Here is a 22,198-nt window from a genome sequence, read left to right on the forward strand (position 1 = left end):
ATTTATTTTATTATTTTTTTTAGAGACAGGGTTTCATTATGTTGCCCAGGCTGGCTTCGAACTCCTGGGCTCAAGTGATCCTCCTGCCTTGCCCTCCCAAAGTGCTGGGCATGAGCCACTGCGCCCAACCTGGACAATGAAATGTAAATAATTAAGAGAAGAAACAGATTGGATACAGTTGAAGATATAATGAAGATCACCCGGAACTGATGAAGTCTGCAAGTATACAGCTAAGAGACACTGAAAACGTTAAGAGGTCTGGCAGATAAATGTAGACATGAGGAGAATAGGGACAAAAACGATATTCAGAGAAAAAAGTGCTAAGACTTTTTCAGAATACAAGCTATGGATGGAGTCTCACATTTATAACAGGACTTTAAAAATCCACACCTCAATACGATAGTAAAATTGTTGAACATCAAGGGTAAAGAGAAAACATTTTAAAACTTTACTTGGGAAGGAATGCAAATATTTAAGACCAGACCCACCCTCTACAATCAATGCTAGAAAACCATGGAGTTAGAACATCAAAGTCCTGAAGGAAAAATAATTGTGTCCTGGAATTCTACGTATAAGTAAACTATCAATCAAGAATGAGAGTGCGGTGAGGACAGTTTCAGATACACAAGATGATTGCATCCCCCGCCCCCCAAGCCCTGCTCTATATTTTATACTCTGATTTAAAAAAAAAAAAAAAAAGCCCAGAACAAGATACAAAAAAAGCAATGGTGAGCAAAGAAATCAGTACAGTATATTGAAGCAAAAATAATGATTGATCACAAGCAAAACAGAACAAAAATAATGTGGTTTAAAATAAGATGGAACTACAATTCCAGACCAGAAGGAGGCTGGTGTTCAGAGGGAAGCTGAAGGGTCTAACATTGTGTTAGGAAAATCAAAAGTGTGCGTGCTACAATGTACAGAGTCTCCACTAATATAATAGGAATGGTACAGGGATAGTTGAGGTTCATGGAATAATGATTCAGGAAAGCAGGGGGAAAGAAAGCGCTGAAAACCCAGGAATAAAGAGTTTTGTGAAACTTCCTGAATTGTCTGCCAAGACCAAGGAGCAATTAGGTGTAACACCAGCCTTCCGTGATCTGTGAATTTCTGCCCTAGCTTTGTGACACATCTCTGCAGTTATACCCCCAGTCTAGTTTACTGCATACTGCATACCATATTACAAACTTTCAAAAGTTGTCTATGAGAAGGCATAGGAATCTCAGGTTTGCAAAGTAAAGTTACAAGATGACACAAAGGCAAATTCAAGTTGCTTTCCATGGCCATTTAACTCTTACAACAACTCAGTGAGGGGATTCTATTGCCATGTACATTTTTCAGATTTAAAAAAGAGACAGATTATTTTGTCTAAGATCATATACCCAATGAGTGAGAGGCAGAATTTGAATCTTGCTCTGACCCTGTCTTTTAACTGATTTTTGCCTTTGATTCAATATGCCAAGTAAACTCAAATGAAATTAGTGGAAGAGTTTTTACAGTTACAGGTTGAGTACAGTCACAAAGCCCAGTCTGCACAGTTCTTAGGAAGCATTATTCAGAACACTAACCCAGCACTGAGGCTGCTCAGGGCCAGTGGCAGTGAGGGTGGGGTAGCTTACCACTGGGCCAGGCCATAAGTAGAAGGATAAGCCAGTTTGCTCCAAGTGTCTGGTACCGTGTCATAACTCAATGCAAACTGCTGGGCTTCCAGAGCAGGAGATAATGCCAGTTCCCCCTTGCATGGAGAAAAAAAGCCACATAGTGAGTATCTTCCAATGTGCTGAAGTCTGCTATAGCCTCACTTTGAGCTTACCTTCAAACTAAGGTCCAGTTGTTCAAGTGATATACGTATTTCCCGAATGAGAATATTCATCCTCTCACATTCTTGGAAGCAAACAAGAACATATGGGCTTCTATTTGAATTTTTTTGCATTATCTCTGCCATGTTGAACTCTTCTGGAAGTTTCTCCAAAATGTCATCCAAGACATTCTTAACCTTAAAATATTAAAACAAAGATTTAGCTCCTTTCTATTTCAGTTTTGGTCATGGTGACTATGAATATCCTCTACTTTTTGAAGTTCCAGAATATATCATACAACTTCTGAAGGTGCCTGCGAATGCATCTGAAAGATGCTTACGGCTCCCAGGAGGTGGGCGGCGTGTCAGTGCCAACTCCCTCAGCTGCCTCATTGGTGCTTCTGCACCAATGCCAGCACTCCCCCTTCCATGGAGCCGCAAATCTAGTCAAGAAGGAGCTACAGTTATTTGCAATTTATTCACTTAACATTTAGGGAGTACAGAACTGTCATCAACTACATGTTATTTATATGTAAAGATATCAGAGGAAGTAGAAACCTATTATTTGGGTACTGTATTTTATAATCTGCTAAATTAACAAGATCCTTTTAAAAGCCATGCAAACCAGGGGTCGGGCACAGTGGCTCACGCCTGTAATCCCAGCACTTTGGGAGGCCAAGATGGGCAGATCACGTGAGGTCAGGAGTTCGAGACCAGCCTGGCCAATCTGGTAAAATTCTGTCTCTACTAAAAATACAAAAATTAGCTGGGCATGGTGGAGCGTGTCTGTAATCCCAGCTATTTGGGTGACTGAGGCATGAGAATCGCTTGAATTTGGGAGGTAGAGGTTGCAATGAGCCAAGATGGTGCCAATGCACTCCAGCCTGGGCAACAGAATGAGACTCTGTCTCAAAAAATAAAAAATAAAAGTCACATAACCCAAATAAGCCTTTTAAGCATAAGCAAATTCTGGTGAACTATGATGCTGCCCTCCCAACCACGGCATCCTAAAATTCCTAGAGCAATTTAGATCAACATTTTTAACAAAGAAACTTCTATCTTCTGTAGTTGCTCTGAAGGAATGAAAGATTTATATATTAAAAGTATGAGTATGTACATGGTATTCATTCTATCTAAACAGTTCCACTGAGCTGGAGAAACCAGTCAGTATCTAGAAAGGTGAAAAGATGGAAGAACTTTGCCTGTCCTTAGCCTCAGGCAGCTTTCCTTCTTTCCTTGGTTTCTCAGACTACTGCCTCTGGTTCTGACATCATGCCTATCAGCTGGCATCACTCTGACAGGTAATTTATCTGGTCCTGAAATCTTAAACTTATTTACAGCAGGGGTAGGCAGTATATCCAAATGGCCATAAGCATGTGAAAAGATGCTCAATATTATTCCTCAACTGAGGACTGCAAAATTAAAACCACTATGAGATATGATTACCCTTACAAAATCACAAAAGATAGAGCAACTGGAACTCATATGCACTGCTGGTGGGAGAGTAACTGGTACAACCACTTGAGAAAACTGATTGGGAATACTATTAAAGCTAAACATTATACCCTATTATCTGGCAATTCCACTTCTGGGTATAGAGAAATGGGTAGTATGAATGGATGCCTTTGGGAGTTACCTTTGCATATTGACTGTAGAAGAATGTTCATGGTTGTGATATTTCTATAAAAGTGAAAAACAAGAAACAACCCAAACATCCATTCATAGTAGAATGAAGAATTTTATATTCATATGAAATTCAAAACAAAAATGAACCATTGGTACATGAGCAACATGGATAATCTCACAAATGTAATACAGAATGAAAGGAGTTAGACATGGATGAATGCACACTGTATGATTTCATATATTTGGAATTAGGTAAAGCTAATCTGTGATGATGGAGGTAAAGATACTGATTATCTCTGGGGGAGATGAGGGGTATGTTGACTGATAAGGGGCATGAGTATCCTGGAGTGTTGGAAATGTTATTTTCATCTAGATGGTGGTTAGATGAGTATAAACCTAGGTAAAAACTTATTGATTTGCACAATTAAGATTAGTACACTTCAGTACAAGTAAGTTATACCTCAATGAAAAAGAAAAGGAAGGAAAAGTTCTCTACCTTTTCTTCTGTAGACTGCCCCAGTTCATCACCACTGAGTACATTCCTGGGCTGCATCTCCAGCAAAGTTCTGAAGAGAATGTTGGACGTCACTGTCAGGAATTCTATTTCAGCATTTGGGTGGAGGCCGTACAGTGCCGGGCTTTCTGGAGGAAGCATCTCCTCTATGTACTGGTGGTAGCCTGCATAATCTAGGTAGGGTGGGGCAGCAAATCCTGGTGCCAGCATCAGTTCATCTTCAATCTTCAACCACAAAAGAAAAGTCAGTTATTCCAAATGTAGGTAGGCATCCATTTTCACTTCCTCAACACTTCGAGAAGACCCTGACGAGAAGGCCCCAGCACAACGCTGGCTGGGTAGCAGGCTCCCTAAACTGTTTTATAATCAACCATTCTGCTCTATATGCAACACCAGACTGATCTCTGGGGAGGATCCCAAGGAACACACATTAATCCTATCCCTAAGAAGACTCAGTTTGCAGTGTGCATGGGGCAGTGTGATACATGCACATAAAAGGAATGAGCCATCACAGAGCCTGGGCTACCCTATAACACACTCCTATTCATTGATTCTCCCAACCATCCCCATTCCCCAGAGAGGAAATCAAGACTCTGATTGAATTTGCTGAGGTAGACATTTGAATTAAATCTTAATTCTGAACTCATTTTAGTAGGACTCTATAGCCTGTACTTCCCCAGGGCACCACACTTCCCACAGTACTGCATCCCATCATTTTATATATTATGTGAATTTATATACCTGAATTTTATAAATACAAATAATGATACATGCATTTAATGAAAAATGTGTGTGTATAATAAGTACCATTTATAGGCCATATATACTAAGAGTCAAACGGATGCTACCTTCCCAGGACTTTGAGCTACTCACAGCAGAGTCTGTCTTGTTTAGGATCCACAGACCCTGAGAGCTAAATACAGTTACCTACTGAGTGAAAGGATGGAGAAAGTGGGCTTTTATCATGCCCACCTACTTTAATAAGGCTGGGGCAAGAGGGTAGACATTCCATTTAGAGGGAAGTTTTGAACAAAGGCAATGTGAATAGCAATAACAAACCCTCTAAACATTAGAACGTAGAACTTCAAAATGTAACAAAAGAATTTATGAGCCTGAGTCTCTGACCAGCCATAAACACAGAGTCAATCAAGTGCTTACAATTTTCTAAGTAACAGTATAATCTCAGATTTATTTTTCCCTGATTGCTCTTTGGGACCATTAACCCCTCTGTCTTAATTCTCCCAGTCTCTTGCACCATAAATCCTGTCTGTATGTGCACTTAAATGTACAGGGGAATGTTATTTTTAAACTATCACCTAATGTAACTATTTTCTGCCTAGTTTTCTAAGTGGGTTTCTGAAATGGATTTGTAACTGTGTATGCTACACTGTGGTCCCTTCACTATCACCTGGAGACAAAGTGAACATTCTTTAATTAATTTAGTAATATGTACTCACCACCCAGTACACTACAACAAACCTTAGAAGTACAAGCTCCATATGACCTCGTTATTAAGGAACTCGGAGTCTAAAGAGGACAAAGTAAGTGTGAATTTCCATACAATTATGTGTGTAACAGTGGTTTTCTCTTTCCTTCTTAAACCTGCAATCCAGGTTATGTAGAAAGCCTACATCCTTAATAAGGATGCTCGACTGCTTTCTGTGAATTCCAAGCGCATTTTAAATATTCGACTCAGCATATTTTTTTTTATTTTGTACCAGGAGGATTAAGTTATCTAATCCTTCATATTGCCAGAAATGGAAATCTTGACCCAATGAATATGGAAAGGAAGAAGTTGGACTGTTCCACCACCAGTATCCATTGGCTTGGTTTTATTTATTCACATTTGTATCATTTCATGTTTATATATGAGAATCATCAAAATTTAAATGTCACCTGGCTCAGGGTGACCAAAATAAAACCATGCAGGAGAGTTAAACTTGTCATTATTAGTCTACGATGGATAAAGTAGCCAGAATAAAAATATGAGCAAAATATGAATAAGAAAACCAAAACCTACGATCCACACATCCCAACTGAACATTGTTCCCTACAAACAAGTACTTGATCTTCTCTGTTTGTGCTTACTAGGAAATTGAAAGAAGTTTCGGAAGCCACAGTTAATCTGTCCTTAATAAAAACAAAAAGTTAAAAACAGAATTTCAAGCAAAGAAACTGACCAAAACCAAAACCACTTGGAAAGGTTAAGCTGCCATGGGGACATTTGTTTGAATGCATGCTCATGTACTGTTGATGGGACTGTAAATGACCCATGCTCTTTGGAAAGAAAATTAGTCTTTATAGACATGTGACAAGTGCCTTCCATATGGTAGGCAATGAGCAAAGCAAAAGAAAACAGCCAACTCGAAACGGCCTGAGGTTTACAGCTAGACAGCCTGGTTCAGCTCCCGTCACTTAATGGGTTGGTGGCCTTAAGAAATGACAATTTATCTGCATTTCAGTCTCTTTATCAGTAAAATGTTGCTCATAACAGCAACCTAATGGTTGTGGCTATAAGAATTTAATAAGCTATGCAAACAGCTCAGCACACAGCAGGCTCTTATGTTAGTTTTGGTTTTCCTCGTACCCTAGCAGCAGACTTGATTTTAGTACATCTTGATTTTTCTAGAAGGAAAAAAACAAAACCTGGGAAATGTCCTCCATATAGAGACTTGTGTTCCCTTTTACTTAAACTGTCAAGACGTTAATATACTCAAGGAGCCCAGTGAATCCTGAAGCCGAATCTAGACTTTCTCCTTTCCCACTTAAGAGTTTTTCTGAAAAGCTGCTTTTTGCCAAAGGGCACATAGTTGTAGAGCTCTCTCCACAGTGGTCAACTTTCTTGCCTTGGGGGAGGTTTGTTTGAGAAAGCTGTTATAAAGCCTCAAAGAAGCAAAAATTCTAAATAGACATTTCTCCAAAGAAGATAAACAAATAGCCAATAAGCACATGAAAAGATGTTCAACATTGTTAGTCTTCAGGGGCATGCAAATCAAAACTGTAATGTGACACCACTGCACCTCCACCGGAATGGCTAAAATAAAAAATGTGGACAGTAGCAGTGTTGGGGAGGATGTGGAGAAAATAGAACCGTCATACATTGCTGCAGGGAATATAAAATGGTGCAGCCACTATTTAAAAAACAGTTTGGTGGTACTTGCAAATGATAAACATAAAGTTATCACTTAGCCCAGCAATTCCACTCTAAGGTACATATACAAAAGAAAACATATGTCCACACAAAATTTGTACGTAAAAGTTCATAGCAGCATTATTCATAATAACCAAAAAGGAGAAATAACTCAAATGTCCACTGAGAGATGAGATAAACAAAATGTGGTATGTCCACACAATGGAACATTATTCGGACTTAGAAGGAATCGAGTACTGATACATGCTACAGCATGGCTGAAGCTTGAAAACATTATGCTAAATGAAAGAAGGCTACATACTGCATGAAACCATTCATATAAAATGCCCAGATCATGCAAATCTATACAGACAGAAAATAGATTAGTAGCTGCCATGGGCTGGGGAATAGGGGAATATGGGGTGGGAAATAAATGGTGACTGACTGTTAATGGTTACAGGGTTTTTTTTTTTTTGTGGGGGTGGGTAATAAAACTGTTCTAAAGCTGGTAATGGTTGCAGAATATACTAAAGACCTTTGAGTTGTGTAATTTAAATTGGTGTGCAAATTATATCTTAGTAAAACCTTTTAAAAAAATAATCAATAGAATCATGCTCACGCAGAAAGGACCTCCACATCATGAAAATATCATCAAAAATTTGGATGATATTTTTGGGCGTGCACAGTGGCTCATGCCTGTAATCCCAGCATTTTGGGAGGCCGAGGCGGGCAGATCACAAGGTCAGGAGTTTGAGACCAGCCTGACCAACGTGGTGAAACCCCATCTCTACTAAAAATACAAAAATTCACCCAGCATGGTGGTGCATTCCTGTAATCCCAGCTACTCGCAAGGCTGAGACAGGAGAATGACTTCAACCTGGGAGGCGGAGGTTGCAGTGAGCTGAGATCATGCCATTGCACTCCAGCCTGGGCAACAGAGTAAGACTCTGTCTCAAAAAGAAGGAAAAAAAAAAATTGAAATCATCTGTGTTGAAATCAGGGGCAGGGATAGTTACTAGAAACTGGAGAACCAGCATCCAGCCCCACTATGTTGGACTCCATGAGATTAGTGTCCTTTTTACATTTTCCTTTCTGGCATTTAATAAAAAACCGGCCCCCACTCCACTGCCTCTCCAAGTAGTGTTGGTAATGACAAGAAGCTCTAGTTCATTGTGAGTTTAAACACATGCGTTTGCCCTTGGCCTTTTGGGTCAAAAATGCCATGGCCCCAAAGTGCTGTTAGGGATTTTTAGATATTACTCAAGGTTGAATGATCATAGTGTCTTGAGAATGAAAAGGTACACTGGTGATTTTCCAGGCAATACCTTAATTTTACAAATGAATGAACTGAGGCACAGGAAAGCCATGCACAAAGCTAGACAGCAAGTCAGTAGTAGAGCCAGAACTCTGGTCTTCTGTATTGCCCGTGTTGTTCTCAGTGTCGGCCTGTACACCATCTACATACAGATACAAGTCATTGTTTTGGTGACCTGTGCTACAAACAGCTCAGCACTCCAGCCAGGGCAGTATGGTGCAGAGAAAGACCAGCCTTTGGAGTCTGACTGTGAGTTTAAATCCTGGTTCAGCTGCTTGACCTCTCTTAGCCTGAGGTTCTTTTTTGATTAAGTGGGATAATACTTATTCTTCCAGATTATAGTAAGAAGAAATCATACATATAAAGTGTGTGGTAATGACCCTTGGCAAAGAGCAGGTATTTACTAAAGGATTCCCATTGTTATCACAGATTAATGTACAGCCAGGTATTAAATATATATAATGAAAATGTATACTTCATAATAAAAAGATTTCCCATCTATTAAGCATATTGTTCTAGCATTGTACCAAAGTTTAAACCTGACAGCAAACCTGTAAGTTGATCATTCTTGTTTTGTAGATGATGAAACTGAGGTTAAGAGAGGGTCAATTACATCATACGGCAAATACATAGAGGTACAGAGAGGTACTTCAATGGTGTTTTTTGTTTTAGTTTTTTACTTCAAAGCCCAGATTCTTGTTATTCTATATTACTAAAATAGTATTATATAACTTTAAGATGACCTGGTACCTTATTCTCTGAAAGTTATTTACTGTATTTCTTAATTAACACTGCCAAATACATGCTTTATGTGAGAAAATGTTTTCTTTCTTAACTTTGGCTGGAGACCCTCTAAGGCCCATTGGAGAACTCTCTCTGAGCGCAAACTCATTCATTCAACAAGAAACTCACTGATCCTCCTAACAGCAAGATACCACTGAAAGCACTCTGATTCTTTTGATAAGAGCAGCAGAACTTTAAACCCCACACCATGAACGTGTTGCTTTTTGATCATGTTCCATTGCAACCAAAGACACTAATTTCCAAATATGTTAACCACTTGTGGGAAGTGGCAAAAAGATGTCCTGCAGATGAAGTGTTAGATCATGTTGCTAATCATATCAACAGCATGAACAGGAGAAATGTGCATGAGAACGAAATAACTGGGATTTGCAGCCTCTGACAGCAAGTCAGTTAAGTGCTTTAATTTCCTTTGGTGAGTTGAGGAGGTACCTCTCCAGTGAGGATGCCAGTTTGCAAATGAAGCATTTCAATCCTGAAAACCTCACCAGATCTGTATGGAAGGTCAGGTACCTAAATTTCTGAAGGGCTTACACACACCACTGATGCCCCTTCAGGTTTCATCACCTATATTTATTTTACAGTCATTTGAATGGGAGTTCAGGCTTGTGAAGGTTAATGGACTGCTGCATTTGACAACAGTAATTCTCCCCTCAGCCACAGGCCAGAGCCAGGGGAGGGACCATCCGCGGGAGCTCCTCGCGGGCCCCTTGCCCTCCACCATCATTCAGAGAAATCAGCCTCTGTAAAGGTCGCATGCCTGGCACTGTTTAGCTTTCCCATCTCCATGGTAACTTGCTCCCAGACCTCTCCTGAGGAGTGACTTCCAATTGTGCTAAATTGGAAGTCTCTCTCTGACATGTGAAGTCCTGCTCATTAGAACTAAGGAAAGACCATGAGACTCTCCATCAAAAGAAACAATTACATAACATTGTGCATTTTTTGCACTCTCTCCAAATTGTTCCACATTATTAAAATTAGTAACAAAATAATGTCCCCAGTTTTCTATATTAGACTAAAATACACTATGTTTTCCTGGTGTATTTTAGTCTAAAATAGAGTAAATATTAGACTAATATGATTTTAGTGATTTAATCTAATATAGACTAAATATTAGACTGATAATATGATTATATTACTTCTCAAAATGAACTCGAGGAAGGTAATCAAATCTATATAATGCTTCTCTGAGGTGAAAGTTTCAGAGAAACTATAAATAGGACATTGCTCAAACTGTTAAAAGCATTGCTTTAAACAGTTGGTGTCTCACCCAGCTGGAAATAGACATGATATGGTGTACGGGTGCTTTAGGTTTCCAAGAAATAACCAGGAATGGCCATGAACCTGGATGCCATGAGAGAGAGAGCATGAGAAAACTACAGCCACCACACTCAGCTTGTGCAGTATGAGAAGCAAAAATGGAGTACTTTTTCCAGAAAACACAGCCCCGGACTGGAACCATTTCTACATAGACACAGGATTACTAAGATGAGAAATGGGACAAGGATGCCTGGTCTTTAAAAACTCCACCTATAGGGGTGATCTGCCTCTTCCTCACGAGAGAAGGAAGAATGAGGCTCTCAAATCACCATACTTGTCTTTTTAACTGACACATAATAATTGTACATATTGATGGAGTACAATGGGATGTTTTGATACATGTATATGTTGTGTAATGATCAAATCAGGTAATTAGCAGGCACAGCATCTTAAATATTTCTTATTTCTTTGGGGTGGGAACATACAAAATCCTCTCTTCTAGCTATTTTTAGATATACAATATTGTATTGTTGACTGCAGTTACCCTGCTGTGCAAAAGGACAGACACCAGAACTTATTCTTCCTTTCTAGGGATGGTAACTTTGTATCCATTGACGATTCATTCCCCATTCTCTCCCTCCCCAGTCTCTGGTAACCACTGTTCTATTCACCACTTATAGGAGATCAGCTTTTTAGGAGTCTATGTGAATGAGAACATGTATTTGTCTTTCTGTGGCTGACTTATTTCATTTAACATAATGTCCTCCAGGTTCACCCTGGAGGATCTTTTCTCTTTTAAAAAAAAAAACTATATTACTTTATTATCACACATAAAATATTAACAGGAATTCTATATTACCATGATAGGTTAATGTTAATTTCCCATCGTGTCATAAATGTCTTTTTTTTTTTTTACAGTTCATTTGGAACAAGATCCAAATAAGGTTCTTACCTTGCACTTGGTTGATATAATCTTTTGGACTATCTTGTTAGATTTAATTTTATTTCAAATTGACAAATAATAATTATATATATTTATGGGGCACAGTGTGATATTTTGACACATGTGTACATCATGGAATGGTTAAGTCAAGCTAATTAACAAATCTATCACCTCACATACTTATTCACCACATTTTTCTAGAGCACATATTATAATCGAGTAACTGATACTGGTCAAACTGTAGACTATTCTCTAGGACTTCTATGACAGGCAAAAAAGAAACTTTAGTGAAACGAACTCTGGAATATAAATCAAAACACTTCTATCAAAAGACGCACACATCTCTTGCCCATGCCAACCTAGTGGCCTGGGGCAAATCCCCATGTTTCAGCATCTCGGCCTATAAAATGGAATAACAGCGTCAACTCTGCATACCTCATAGGGTTTTTATAAAGAACCGATGAGTCAGTGCATGTGAGGGTGCCTCACGCTGGTACACTCTCTAGCACGCACAGAAATCACCTGGAAGACTTGTGAAAATGCAGATTCTGATTCTGTAGGTCTGGGATGGACCCCGAGATTCTGCTCTGTTAAGAAATTTCCCAAGAGGCCAAGCATCCTCAATAACATTAAGAATTACCCATAGTATAATTCGTTTATAAAATTCTTACCAGAATTTTTTCCTCAGTGAAATTAATTTACAAATTAATTTACAAATATCTTACCAGAGATGGATTCATGAATTCTTCTAAATATACCCGACACAGTTTGCGATCCCAGTCATCTGTGATGTGGCCTCCATACATGATCTCACCAAAGAGATAACGGAGATCTTCCCATGGGACCTGGGGGGAGAACCACACAAATACTCACTGCTGGGTGCAGAGTCTGCCTCAGAGTAGCCAACCAGTGGCACGTGCCCCTTTAACATAATGCCCTCCAAGCCTCTGTCAATAGGAGGATTTAAAGGTGGTTCAGAAATTGTCTAAGTTTCTCAGATAATGTCTTGGGAGAATTATTTTCAGTGTCTTCTAATATAGTCAGTGAAAATTCACTAACATTGAGCTGTTTTTGAAGATTGTTTTTCTTTAAGAGATGAGGTCTGGTTTTGTTGCCTAAGCTGGAGTGCAGTGGCACAATCACAGATCACTGCAACCTTGAACTCTGGGCCTCCAGCAATCCTCTCGCCTCAGCCTCCCAAGTAACTAGGACTACAGGCACAAGACACCACATCTGGCTAATTTTTCAAAAATTTTGTAGAGACAGGGGTCTCACTACGGTGTCCAGGTTGGTCTCGAATTCCTGGCTTCAAGCCATCCTTCCTCCTTGGCCTCTCAAATTACTGGGATTTACAGGCTTGAGCTGCCACGCCCAGCCTTATGCAGATTTTAAAAGAAACTGAGTCATCCCTAGAACATGTTTGCAGGGAAAGTTTATACAGTCAAAATCTCATCTAAAAATTATGAAAGGATGTTGGTTCATAAGGCCTTTGAAGTGTGACATGTTTTTATTATCTGATTTATATCAGCTTGTATTATCAGATTCAGGAAAAGAAAGCAACATCCACACAAGGTGAATTTGGGGTGTATTTAGAATCCTAGTACTTTCCAAAAGTCCAGGCAAACAAATCCCCTTGCCACAGATGGGGTTGAGGGATTGTCTTATGGCATGACTGGCCTAATGATTGTTGTAAGGGTTGTAACTAATGATTCTACCATGTTTTATTCAAGAAATCACTGTATCTCCTCTTTATTTGGCTGAGCAGGGTTTGAAGCCTCTCTTTACTACCCTTTAGCTTCTTCTGGGTTTGCAAAACATGCCAGTGTGTGATGAAGCCTTTCTAGACAGGAACCTTTACACCCTCGGGGGCAGTATACTGCCTCCCAACAGTTCAAGTAAAAACGTAATTATAGCCTTTCGCTTGTTGCGTGATGTGACAGAACAGAACAAGTAAAATTGCTCCAACTATGCCAACGTACTTGCTACAAGTTTATTTGAATTTGAATAAATGAACTTCAAATATGTCTTTTAAGCTGGATTGAGGTGAATGAAAAATAAGAGAGGGGTGCCTAGACCACAACATGCTCTCTCAACCACTGCATGCACTACCTTCCAAATGGCTGAAATGGATGGAAAACAAAGGCTTCTGACTTTTAGTTCTTTTTCCGCTTACATTTAATTGATGCTTGCTACACATTTCAGTATTCGATATGTATCTTTTTTCAATTTTTATTTAACTAGGGATCTGTTCTTTTCAATAATTATTTATTTCAATAATTATCTGTTCTTTTTGATAATTACTTAGCTAAGGATTTGCTCTTTCCTCTTGTTTTTGAGACAGAGTTTTGTTCTGTTGCTCAGGCTGGAGTGCAGTAGTACAATCTCAGCTTACTGCAACCTCCACCTCCAGGGTTCAAGCAATCCTCTCACCTCAGCCTCCTAAATAGCCGGAACTACAGGCACACACCACCATGCCCAGCTAATCTTTTGTATTTTTTATAGAGACTGGGTTTCCCCATGTTGCCCAGGCTGGTGTAGAACTTCTGGACTCAAGCTATCCTCCCACCTTGGCCTCCAAAAGTGCTGGGATTATAGGCATGAGCCATCATGCCTGGCCTCAGATCTATTCTTTCTCAATAATAGATTCTCTTTCCCTCAATCCTGGTCTTTGTTTTTTACACATACTTTCTGGAAAAGGGCATTTTGTACAACTAAACATTTGCTCACAGGAATTTAATTCCCAAATCCTGATAAGTCGCTTTATGATGTGCAGAAAATGACTAAGCTCAAGACACCTGAGAAACATGAGAATGTGTTAAAAACTTAAGGCTGTGCTGATCCTGGAGCCACAGGATGAAAAAAAGTAGGACACAGTGCAACTCAGTTGGTCAACTGGTGTTTCCAAGACTCAGGATGTAAGAGCTGGAGAGAAACGCGTGTGTCCACTTCCCTCTTCCTCCCCTTCCTTTCCACCTCAACTGTGTATAGGATTCAGCTGAAATACGATTCTATTCCTGGTCTCAGCCTCACAGGACAGTTATGAAGGACTTGAATCAAAGTCTTAAATGGTCCATTCCTTTTTCTACCTAGAACTATTATTATTTTAAGTGCAATAGTTTAGACAAAATGTGCTGGGAATCAACACAAAACTAGTACTATTAGAATGGTCAAAATATGCCCAAAGTATTCAGAATTACTTTTTAATTCTATAAATTAAAAAATGAGGCCGGGCATGGTGTCTCATGCCTGTAATCCCAGCACTTTGGGAGGCCGAGGCAGGTGGATCATGAGGTCAGGAGATCAAGACCATCCTGGCTAACACAGTGAAACCCCATCTCTACTAAAAATACAAAAAAATTAGCCAGGCATGGTGGCAGGTGCCTGTAGTCCCAGCTACTCAGGAGGCTGAGGCAGGAGAACGGTGTGAACTGGGAGGCAGAGCTTGCAGTGAGCCGAGATCGAGCCACTGCACTCCAGCCTGTGAGACAGAGTGAGACTCTGTCTCAAAAAAAAAAAAAAAAAAAGAGAGAGAGAGAGAGATATGGAACACTGAACATTAAATACCATATTAAAACCATGTATTTTGGATATAACTTATTTAAAATTTGTTCCTTAGGAAAATACACCTATGTTAGGTACCAAGGATATCTATTCTAATAGCAATAAAATCACCACTGAAGCTTGAGAAAACTGACAACAAAAATTATAACAATTGTTGCTGAAGGAACATAAAACAATAGTTTCCATCTAGAAACAGGGACGGGTGATTTTTAAAACGCTTTATAGAAAATGTGGCCTAGAGTACAACACTTGATTGGTTTTGACACATGTATCCTAGTTTTAACGGATTTAACTTAATGAAAAAAGTCTCCCTTGTGAGGATTAAGCTAGAAAATCCTTAGGAATGAATGGTTCTTGCTTTTTGAAATCCAATCATTGGGTTTATGAGAATTTACACAAATGTTCTTGATGAGGCATTCCCATTCCCATCTGTAAAACACATTTTAGCTACGAAATAAAATCATTCATCTACCTTTAACTTCAAATCAAGGGGAACATTACTGAGAAAGTCACAACAAGGTGGCATCCTTAATACATAATAATGACATATGCAGGAAATGCACCATTATTTATACATGTGACGCGCTGTAAATTGCTTCCATCATCAGAACTAATTGTAGTGATTATTAATGCAGTGTTATGAACTGTCAGAATTGCTGTATGTAATTACATTTGTGCAAATGCTTCATTACCTGCCTAATGAATCTGGCATATACGCACATGTAAACCACTGTTTTTGTTAACATAATGAAGGACATTTTTTTTTTTTTTTGGCACTAAGCTGCTGATGTAGAACTGGTTTGACCTATCTTATGAAGTTCGAACATCCACTGCTGGAAAACCTTTGATCTGGTTTATTTTCACACTTGGCAGAAGATACAAACATAGTGTCGGCTATTTCAATAATAGCTTCAAAAGAGAAATTATGATCAATTTTGATAGTGCCCAAAGACTGACAGTTTTGTAAACTCCTTGGAAGAGGTTATTTGACCACCAGCACTTACTTTAGGGTTTGCCTCTAAGTAGTTGTAGAGGACATTGGCACAAATGGTGAGGTCTCCAGGATTAAAAGGATAGTTTCGGCTCCAGCCCTGGGGGCCAAACCTCAGTCTCCCAGCAACACAGGCATGGAAGTAGCAGAGAGAAAAGAGGATGCTTTTAAACTCCTGCTCCTTGGAGCATATTTCAAGTGTATCCTGGGAGAAAAGAGAAGAAATACTTGATTATTCATCCATCTGTATGGTTTCCAAGAGCAACGGTCTGAGTTTTCAATAATCTTGTAAAGAACTTAAGAGCAAGATGCTACAGAGGAAATACGTAGTTTTCAGCATGGCTACTTATCCTGTGAGAGCACAACAGGAGACGAATGGGCATTTGCCAGTCTGTTGGCTTAAGAGGAATACTTTTATTTTGCTTCAGTCATGCTTCTAAATGCTTCTAAGTTTACTAGAAAATGAGACACTTCATTTTAACCATTTCATACTGCTTGACATCATTTTCCCCTGCAAAACTTTCCTTGTAGAATCTGGATGACATAAAGCCATCATCTTGATTTCATCACTGTAGTAGAACGCTATTAGAGTTTGGAGAATGCTAGTTAACCACAGCTATCCATTCTTCCCTAGTTCCATTGCAGTAGAGATCGCCTGGGCACACGGACACCCATGACTGTTTCCCAGCCTCCCTTGAAGACATTTGTATCATAGGACCAAATTTTTGCCAACAGAATTTCAGCTGAAGTGTTGTGTATAACTTCCAGGTCATTTGCTGAAAATGAAATTGCTCGTGTTGTCACTCTTCCCTTTTTCCTGACCTTTTTTTTTTTTTTTTTTTTTTTTTTTTGAGATGGAGTCTTGCTCTGTCACCCAGGCTGGAAGGCAGCAGCACCATCTCAGCTCATTGCAACCTCTGCCTCCTGGGTTCAAATAATTCTACCTCAGCCTCCTGAGTAGCTAGGATTACAGGTGCATGCCACTACACCCAGCTACTTTTTGTATTTTTAGTAGAGATGGGTTTTCACCACATTGGCCAGGCTAGTCTTGAACTCCTGTCCTCAGGTGATCCACCCTGCTTGGCCTCCCAAGGTGCTGGGATTATAGGCATGAGCCACGGGGCCCAGCGAACTCTTTTCTTTTCTATGGCTACAAATGATGACGATTGGACAAGTCTGGAAACCTTGAGTCACGTATGGCAGAGGCACCCATCAGTCTGGGCGTGTGAATGATCTCATGGAACAAAGCTGCCTAATATGTGAGAGAAAAAAACTCCTATCTTGTTTGAATTCCTAGAACTTTGATTCTCTTTCTTACAGCAGCTTAGCCTGTACCTTTAATAAAATCATCTTAATGACACATTATTTCCTTCCAATGAACTAAAAGTAAAATTCATTGTTGGGATGGCTAGGTGACATATGGAAAATTGGGAAACACGTGTCTAGACCTGTGAGGTTTTTTTTTTGATTTTTGGTTTTGCTTTTTTGGGACGGAGCCTTGCTCTGTCACCCAGCGCCCAGGCTGGAGTACATTGGCACTATCTCGGCTTACTGCAACCTCTGTCTCCCGGGTTCAAGCGATTCTTCTGCCTCAGCCTACCGAGTAGCTGGGACTACAGGTATGCGCCACCATATCTGGATAATTTTTGTATATATTTTAAAATAGAGATGAGGTTTCACCGGATTGGCCAGGGTGATCTCAAACTCCTGACCTCATGATCCACCCACCTCGGCCTCCCTTAGTGCTGGGATTACAGACGTGAGTCACTGCGCCCAGCCTAGACCTGTGAGATTTTTTTTAGAATGCAGATGGAAAGTGGAATCCTGGAATGCTACATTGATATGGTTAATGCTCAACAGCCATAAACTTAAAAGGAGAAAAATAGCTGTCCAATCTATGGCTTAAAAGTCATATTTCACCCATGTTCAGATTTGGCAGTTCTGTGAGGCAAGGAAAGGAAGTTGAGGACTACTCCTTCAGTTGGCATTGAGCAATAGGGGAGGAAGAGGCCAAAATCTGCCCTTCCCTGCTTACTCCTTTAAAATGGGCAAACTATAGTCAGTTCACATTTGAAATGGATCTGACAACTTGGGCCATATATGAAGTATACGTAGAACCAGTGAGTAGGAGTTCAGACCTAGTCTTCCAGAGGACTTGTGGTAGTAAACCAAGACCAGATTTGTTCTGTGTAGGCCAGGACCAGAGAGCTTAGTTTCTTTAGACAGTGCTTTTAGCAGAATCCAGGGCTTCCACCAAATATGGTTCTAGAATTGGCCAGGAAGGATGTAGTGCAGATCCAATTAAATCACTAGGTCACTCTAAATCGTTAGGCCATTTTTAGGTCATTTATGGGGCTTGGAAATATACAATCATTAAAAAATAACTTTTCCACAAATAAAGGACAAGCTTGTGAAGGCAGAAAAGAGAATTTGTATAACTGGAATTAACCTTGAAGGGTATAAAAGAATATTACTTTTAAATGTAAGAAATTTCTAGGAGATCCATATAAGTATCAAAATTTCACTTTGGAATTATGATCTAACAAATCATTTAATACCTTTCTAAATTACAGGTAGTCCACATAAAACCCAAGGCACTACAATAATTAAGCACATCACTTCAATCTGTATTTTATATAACTGACTTGGCTTTATCCTCAGTGTTAAAAGAAACAAGTCAATCCATTTCATTGTGTTCTGATAACATAAATGATGTAGGAAGAAAATATGAATCAATCAGGCTTTCTGAAGAAAAGGTATGAGTGTACCTACCAATCCACATTTCAGGCCAGTAGTATTTTTGCAAACCAAGTGATAAGCAAATTAATATTTTACAAATACAGACTGCATTGTGAACAGAGAACAGGCATCTGCATACACATAATAGTGCTATTTGTATACAATCACCAATTTTATATGCACAATGATCAGTTACTTGTTTTTGCCTGCAAATTTTATAGAAACAGAAATCTATATTCTTACTCTAAAAAATATAGTTATCTGGGTGTGAAGGGAGCCAAAAGAGTACTCCTTTATGATATTTTCCTCAAGAGGCTCTTTAGCTGAAAGGTGTAGGTAGATGGCATCCTACAAGAAATGGTTCTTTATATCTTGGTCACTTAATTAAATTTACAAAAATATTATGCAATGCTCGGGATAATAAAGCACTAGTATTAAACGAACTGTTCATTTTGAATACACACGCCAAAGTTTGGAGGCAAATTCTAATTTGCGAGGAACGATTAAAAATATGGATTTAAAAATCAGCCAGGCATAGTGGCATATCCCTGCAGTCCCAGCTACTCAGGAGGCTGAGGTAGGAGGATTACTTGAGCCCAGGAGTTCAAGGCTGCAGTGTGCCACTGCACCTCAGCCTCGGTGACAGAGCAAAACAAAAAAAAAAAAAGAAAAAAAAATATTTAATTAGATTTGAAAAATATCCTAGCAGTACAGTTGGCTTGTATAAACCTCTTGGATATTTTACTCCACTGTGAGGGACACCCAGGCAACAGGAACAACTGGTCCTCATTTACCTAACCCATATGGGTAACAAGAGAGATAGCATTCATCACTCTATCCATAGACAGGCTTTAACAAGATTGGACCACGGCGGCAACACAGAAGACCCAGGATAATAAAAGGAGATGTGGGAAAGGACATCTGGGATGGAGACTGCTGACTGCCTTCCTTAAAAAATCTTCTTGCTAATTTTTAGCTGGGCATATGGTTGCTTAAGATAAATACACTTTTCCTAGCCTCTCTTGCAGCTAGGTAATGCAATGTGACTAAGTTTGACCAATGAGATTAAAGGAGAATTTCTATATGTTAACTTGTAGGAAGCACTTGCACACCAATGCAAACACAGTATTTTTTCTTTTGTCATCTTCTTTGTTTCTTCTTTCTTCCTCCTGTCAGGAATGTGGACATGGAGGCTGCAACTCCTGCAGTCACCTGGGACCATGACAAGCCCATACTAGAAATGGTGAACCATAAAGAGCCAGACTGATGACAATTTGTGGTAATACATGAGTTCTGAATGGACTATCTGTAAAACTCTTATGTGGCAGAACTACTTTTTGGCCTTGTGTATAAGCCACTGTTATTTTATAAGAACTTCTTTCAAAAGTAGCCAACCCAACATTCTAACTGATAAAAGGGTAATGGGAACTTATTCACAGAGAGCCAGGGAGCACAGGCTAAATCCCTTGAATTATATAATCTGATTAAAAACTGCATTTTGTTTTCTAACATAATGACAGGTCAGCATTCATAAAAGACTAACATTTTAGATTTTCTGCAGAGTTTTTATTTTTTTGGTTGGTTCTGGCTAAAACAGGTTTGATGAGAAGATTATTTAGTGAATCACTTTGGTTATCTTTGCTTTTGCTACTTATTATTAAATTCAGTCTTAATATTTCAGAGGATCCTCTCCACTAAATAAGAAACATTCTTCCTTGAAGTTCCTAAAAGTCTTTTCAATAAATGTAACCTTCAATTAATAAAAGTGGCTTTCCAGATAGCAGTCAAAAGAACTGACAGGTTCATGAAAAGACCAGAACAGGTGTTCTTAACTAGGGAATTCATGCATAGGCTTTGGGGGAATCTGTGAATCTTCATCATTATATGCAACATATTTTTAACAGTTATTATTTATTATTTTTTGAGACACTGTCCCACTCTGTTGCTCAGGCTGAAGCACAGTGGTGTGATCATAGCTCACTGCAGCCTCGAACTCCTGGGCTCAAGTGATCCTCCTCTCAGCCTCCTAAAGTGCTGGGATTGTAGGCGTGAGGCACTGTGTCTGGTCCAATATGCAGTACATCTTTGAATGTGTATTTCTCTGGGGAGAGTGTCCATAGTTTTATGAGATTCTCAAAGTGATCTTTACCAAGAAAACAAAACAAATGAACAAAAAAGCTGAAGGATAATTGGGCTGAAGCATATTTGTTCATGAAATGTTCACTTTCATGAATAAAGATAATTATTTCGGGGGGTAGATAAATCCTATTTTAAATAAATCAAATCAAATTCCTCTTTGTACTTACTTTGGGGAATAGCTTGAAAATGTCATAAATAGCCAGAAATTATAAATTAAGGGATGATTAAAAACATGTATGTCTGTCATAGTGGATTACATAAGGCATATTGCAAATATTTAATAGTTTCAAAAGATTTTTTGAGTCCTACTATTTACACAATCTTCTGTCTATATATAGGATACAAATTACTCAATTATTTAATGAAGTAATTAACTGCATTCTTCAACACTGTATTCTTAGGTAGTCAATTATCATAATTCCTTCATAATGTTGGTTTAGGTATTGACCCAAAAACTACTAGAAACGAAGTTAAGGATGTTGACATGCTTCACAGAAAACGATATTTCTAGGAGGGGGCTGAATATTTATCACCAAATCATATGTATTTCCTCTTTAGAGTTCATTCTACTCTCCTAACAAGAATGCGATTTATCAAGGATTTCCAAAAAATTCGAGGAAGGAAGGAAGATCTCAGAGCAATATCAAGAAAGGAAACTGAAAGACTTGATAATGATAGTGATAAATAGGATAGTTTGGGTAAAAAGAGTAATGGTAATAAAGGTATCATTAATTTATATATGTATTCAGCCAGATGTGGTGGCTTACACCTGTAATTCCAGCACTTTGGGAGGCCAAGGTGAGCAGATCACCTGAGGTCAGGAGTTTGAGACCAGCTTGGCCAACATGATGAAACCCTGTCTCTACTAAAAATACAAAAGTTAGCCAGGCATGGTGGTGGGCGCCTGTAATCCCAGCTACCTGGGAGGCTGAGGCAGGAGAATCACTTCAACCTGGGAGGCTGAGGTTGCAGTGAGCCAAGATTGTGCCATTGCACTCCAGCCTGGGCACAAGAGCAAAACTCTGTCTCAAAAAAATAAATACATACATACATACATACATACATACATACATACATGAATTTTTTTTGTCTTATCTTGCAAAAAACATGAAAATATAAATAAGGTGTCATAGATATAACCCGGAAAGCGGGCTTTAAATTTACTCATATCAAACCAGGGCTAAAACATTACACTGAAACTTTTACCATGTCATTACTGTCGCCATGATCAACAATAACAACAATGACTTCTCCTCTTTCTGTGGTCAGAGATACTAGTCTGCCACATTTGTTTTCAAGAAGCAAGTTCCGGCTGGGCGTGGTGGCTCATGTCTGCAATCCCAGCACTTTGGGAGGCTGAAGCAGGTGGATCACCTGAGGT

General features: G+C 39.1%; 1 protein-coding gene across 1 annotated transcript in view; it reads right to left on the reverse strand.

The window, feature by feature from the left end:
* The window catches only part of DNAH11 (dynein axonemal heavy chain 11), a 370,125-nt gene that overhangs the window by 4,715 nt on the left and 343,212 nt on the right, over positions 1-22,198 (reverse strand). Inside the window, exons 75-79 of the mRNA XM_038004732.2 lie at positions 15,953-16,144; positions 12,113-12,232; positions 3,921-4,163; positions 1,814-1,996; positions 1,620-1,735 (exon numbers count right to left, since the gene is read on the reverse strand). Coding sequence (XP_037860660.2) covers positions 1,620-1,735; positions 1,814-1,996; positions 3,921-4,163; positions 12,113-12,232; positions 15,953-16,144 — 854 coding nt within the window. The remainder of the gene's footprint in view (positions 1-1,619; positions 1,736-1,813; positions 1,997-3,920; positions 4,164-12,112; positions 12,233-15,952; positions 16,145-22,198) is intronic.

The sequence above is a fragment of the Chlorocebus sabaeus genome, chromosome 21 (genome assembly GCF_047675955.1).
Source record: "Chlorocebus sabaeus isolate Y175 chromosome 21, mChlSab1.0.hap1, whole genome shotgun sequence".
NCBI lineage: Eukaryota > Metazoa > Chordata > Mammalia > Primates > Cercopithecidae > Chlorocebus > Chlorocebus sabaeus.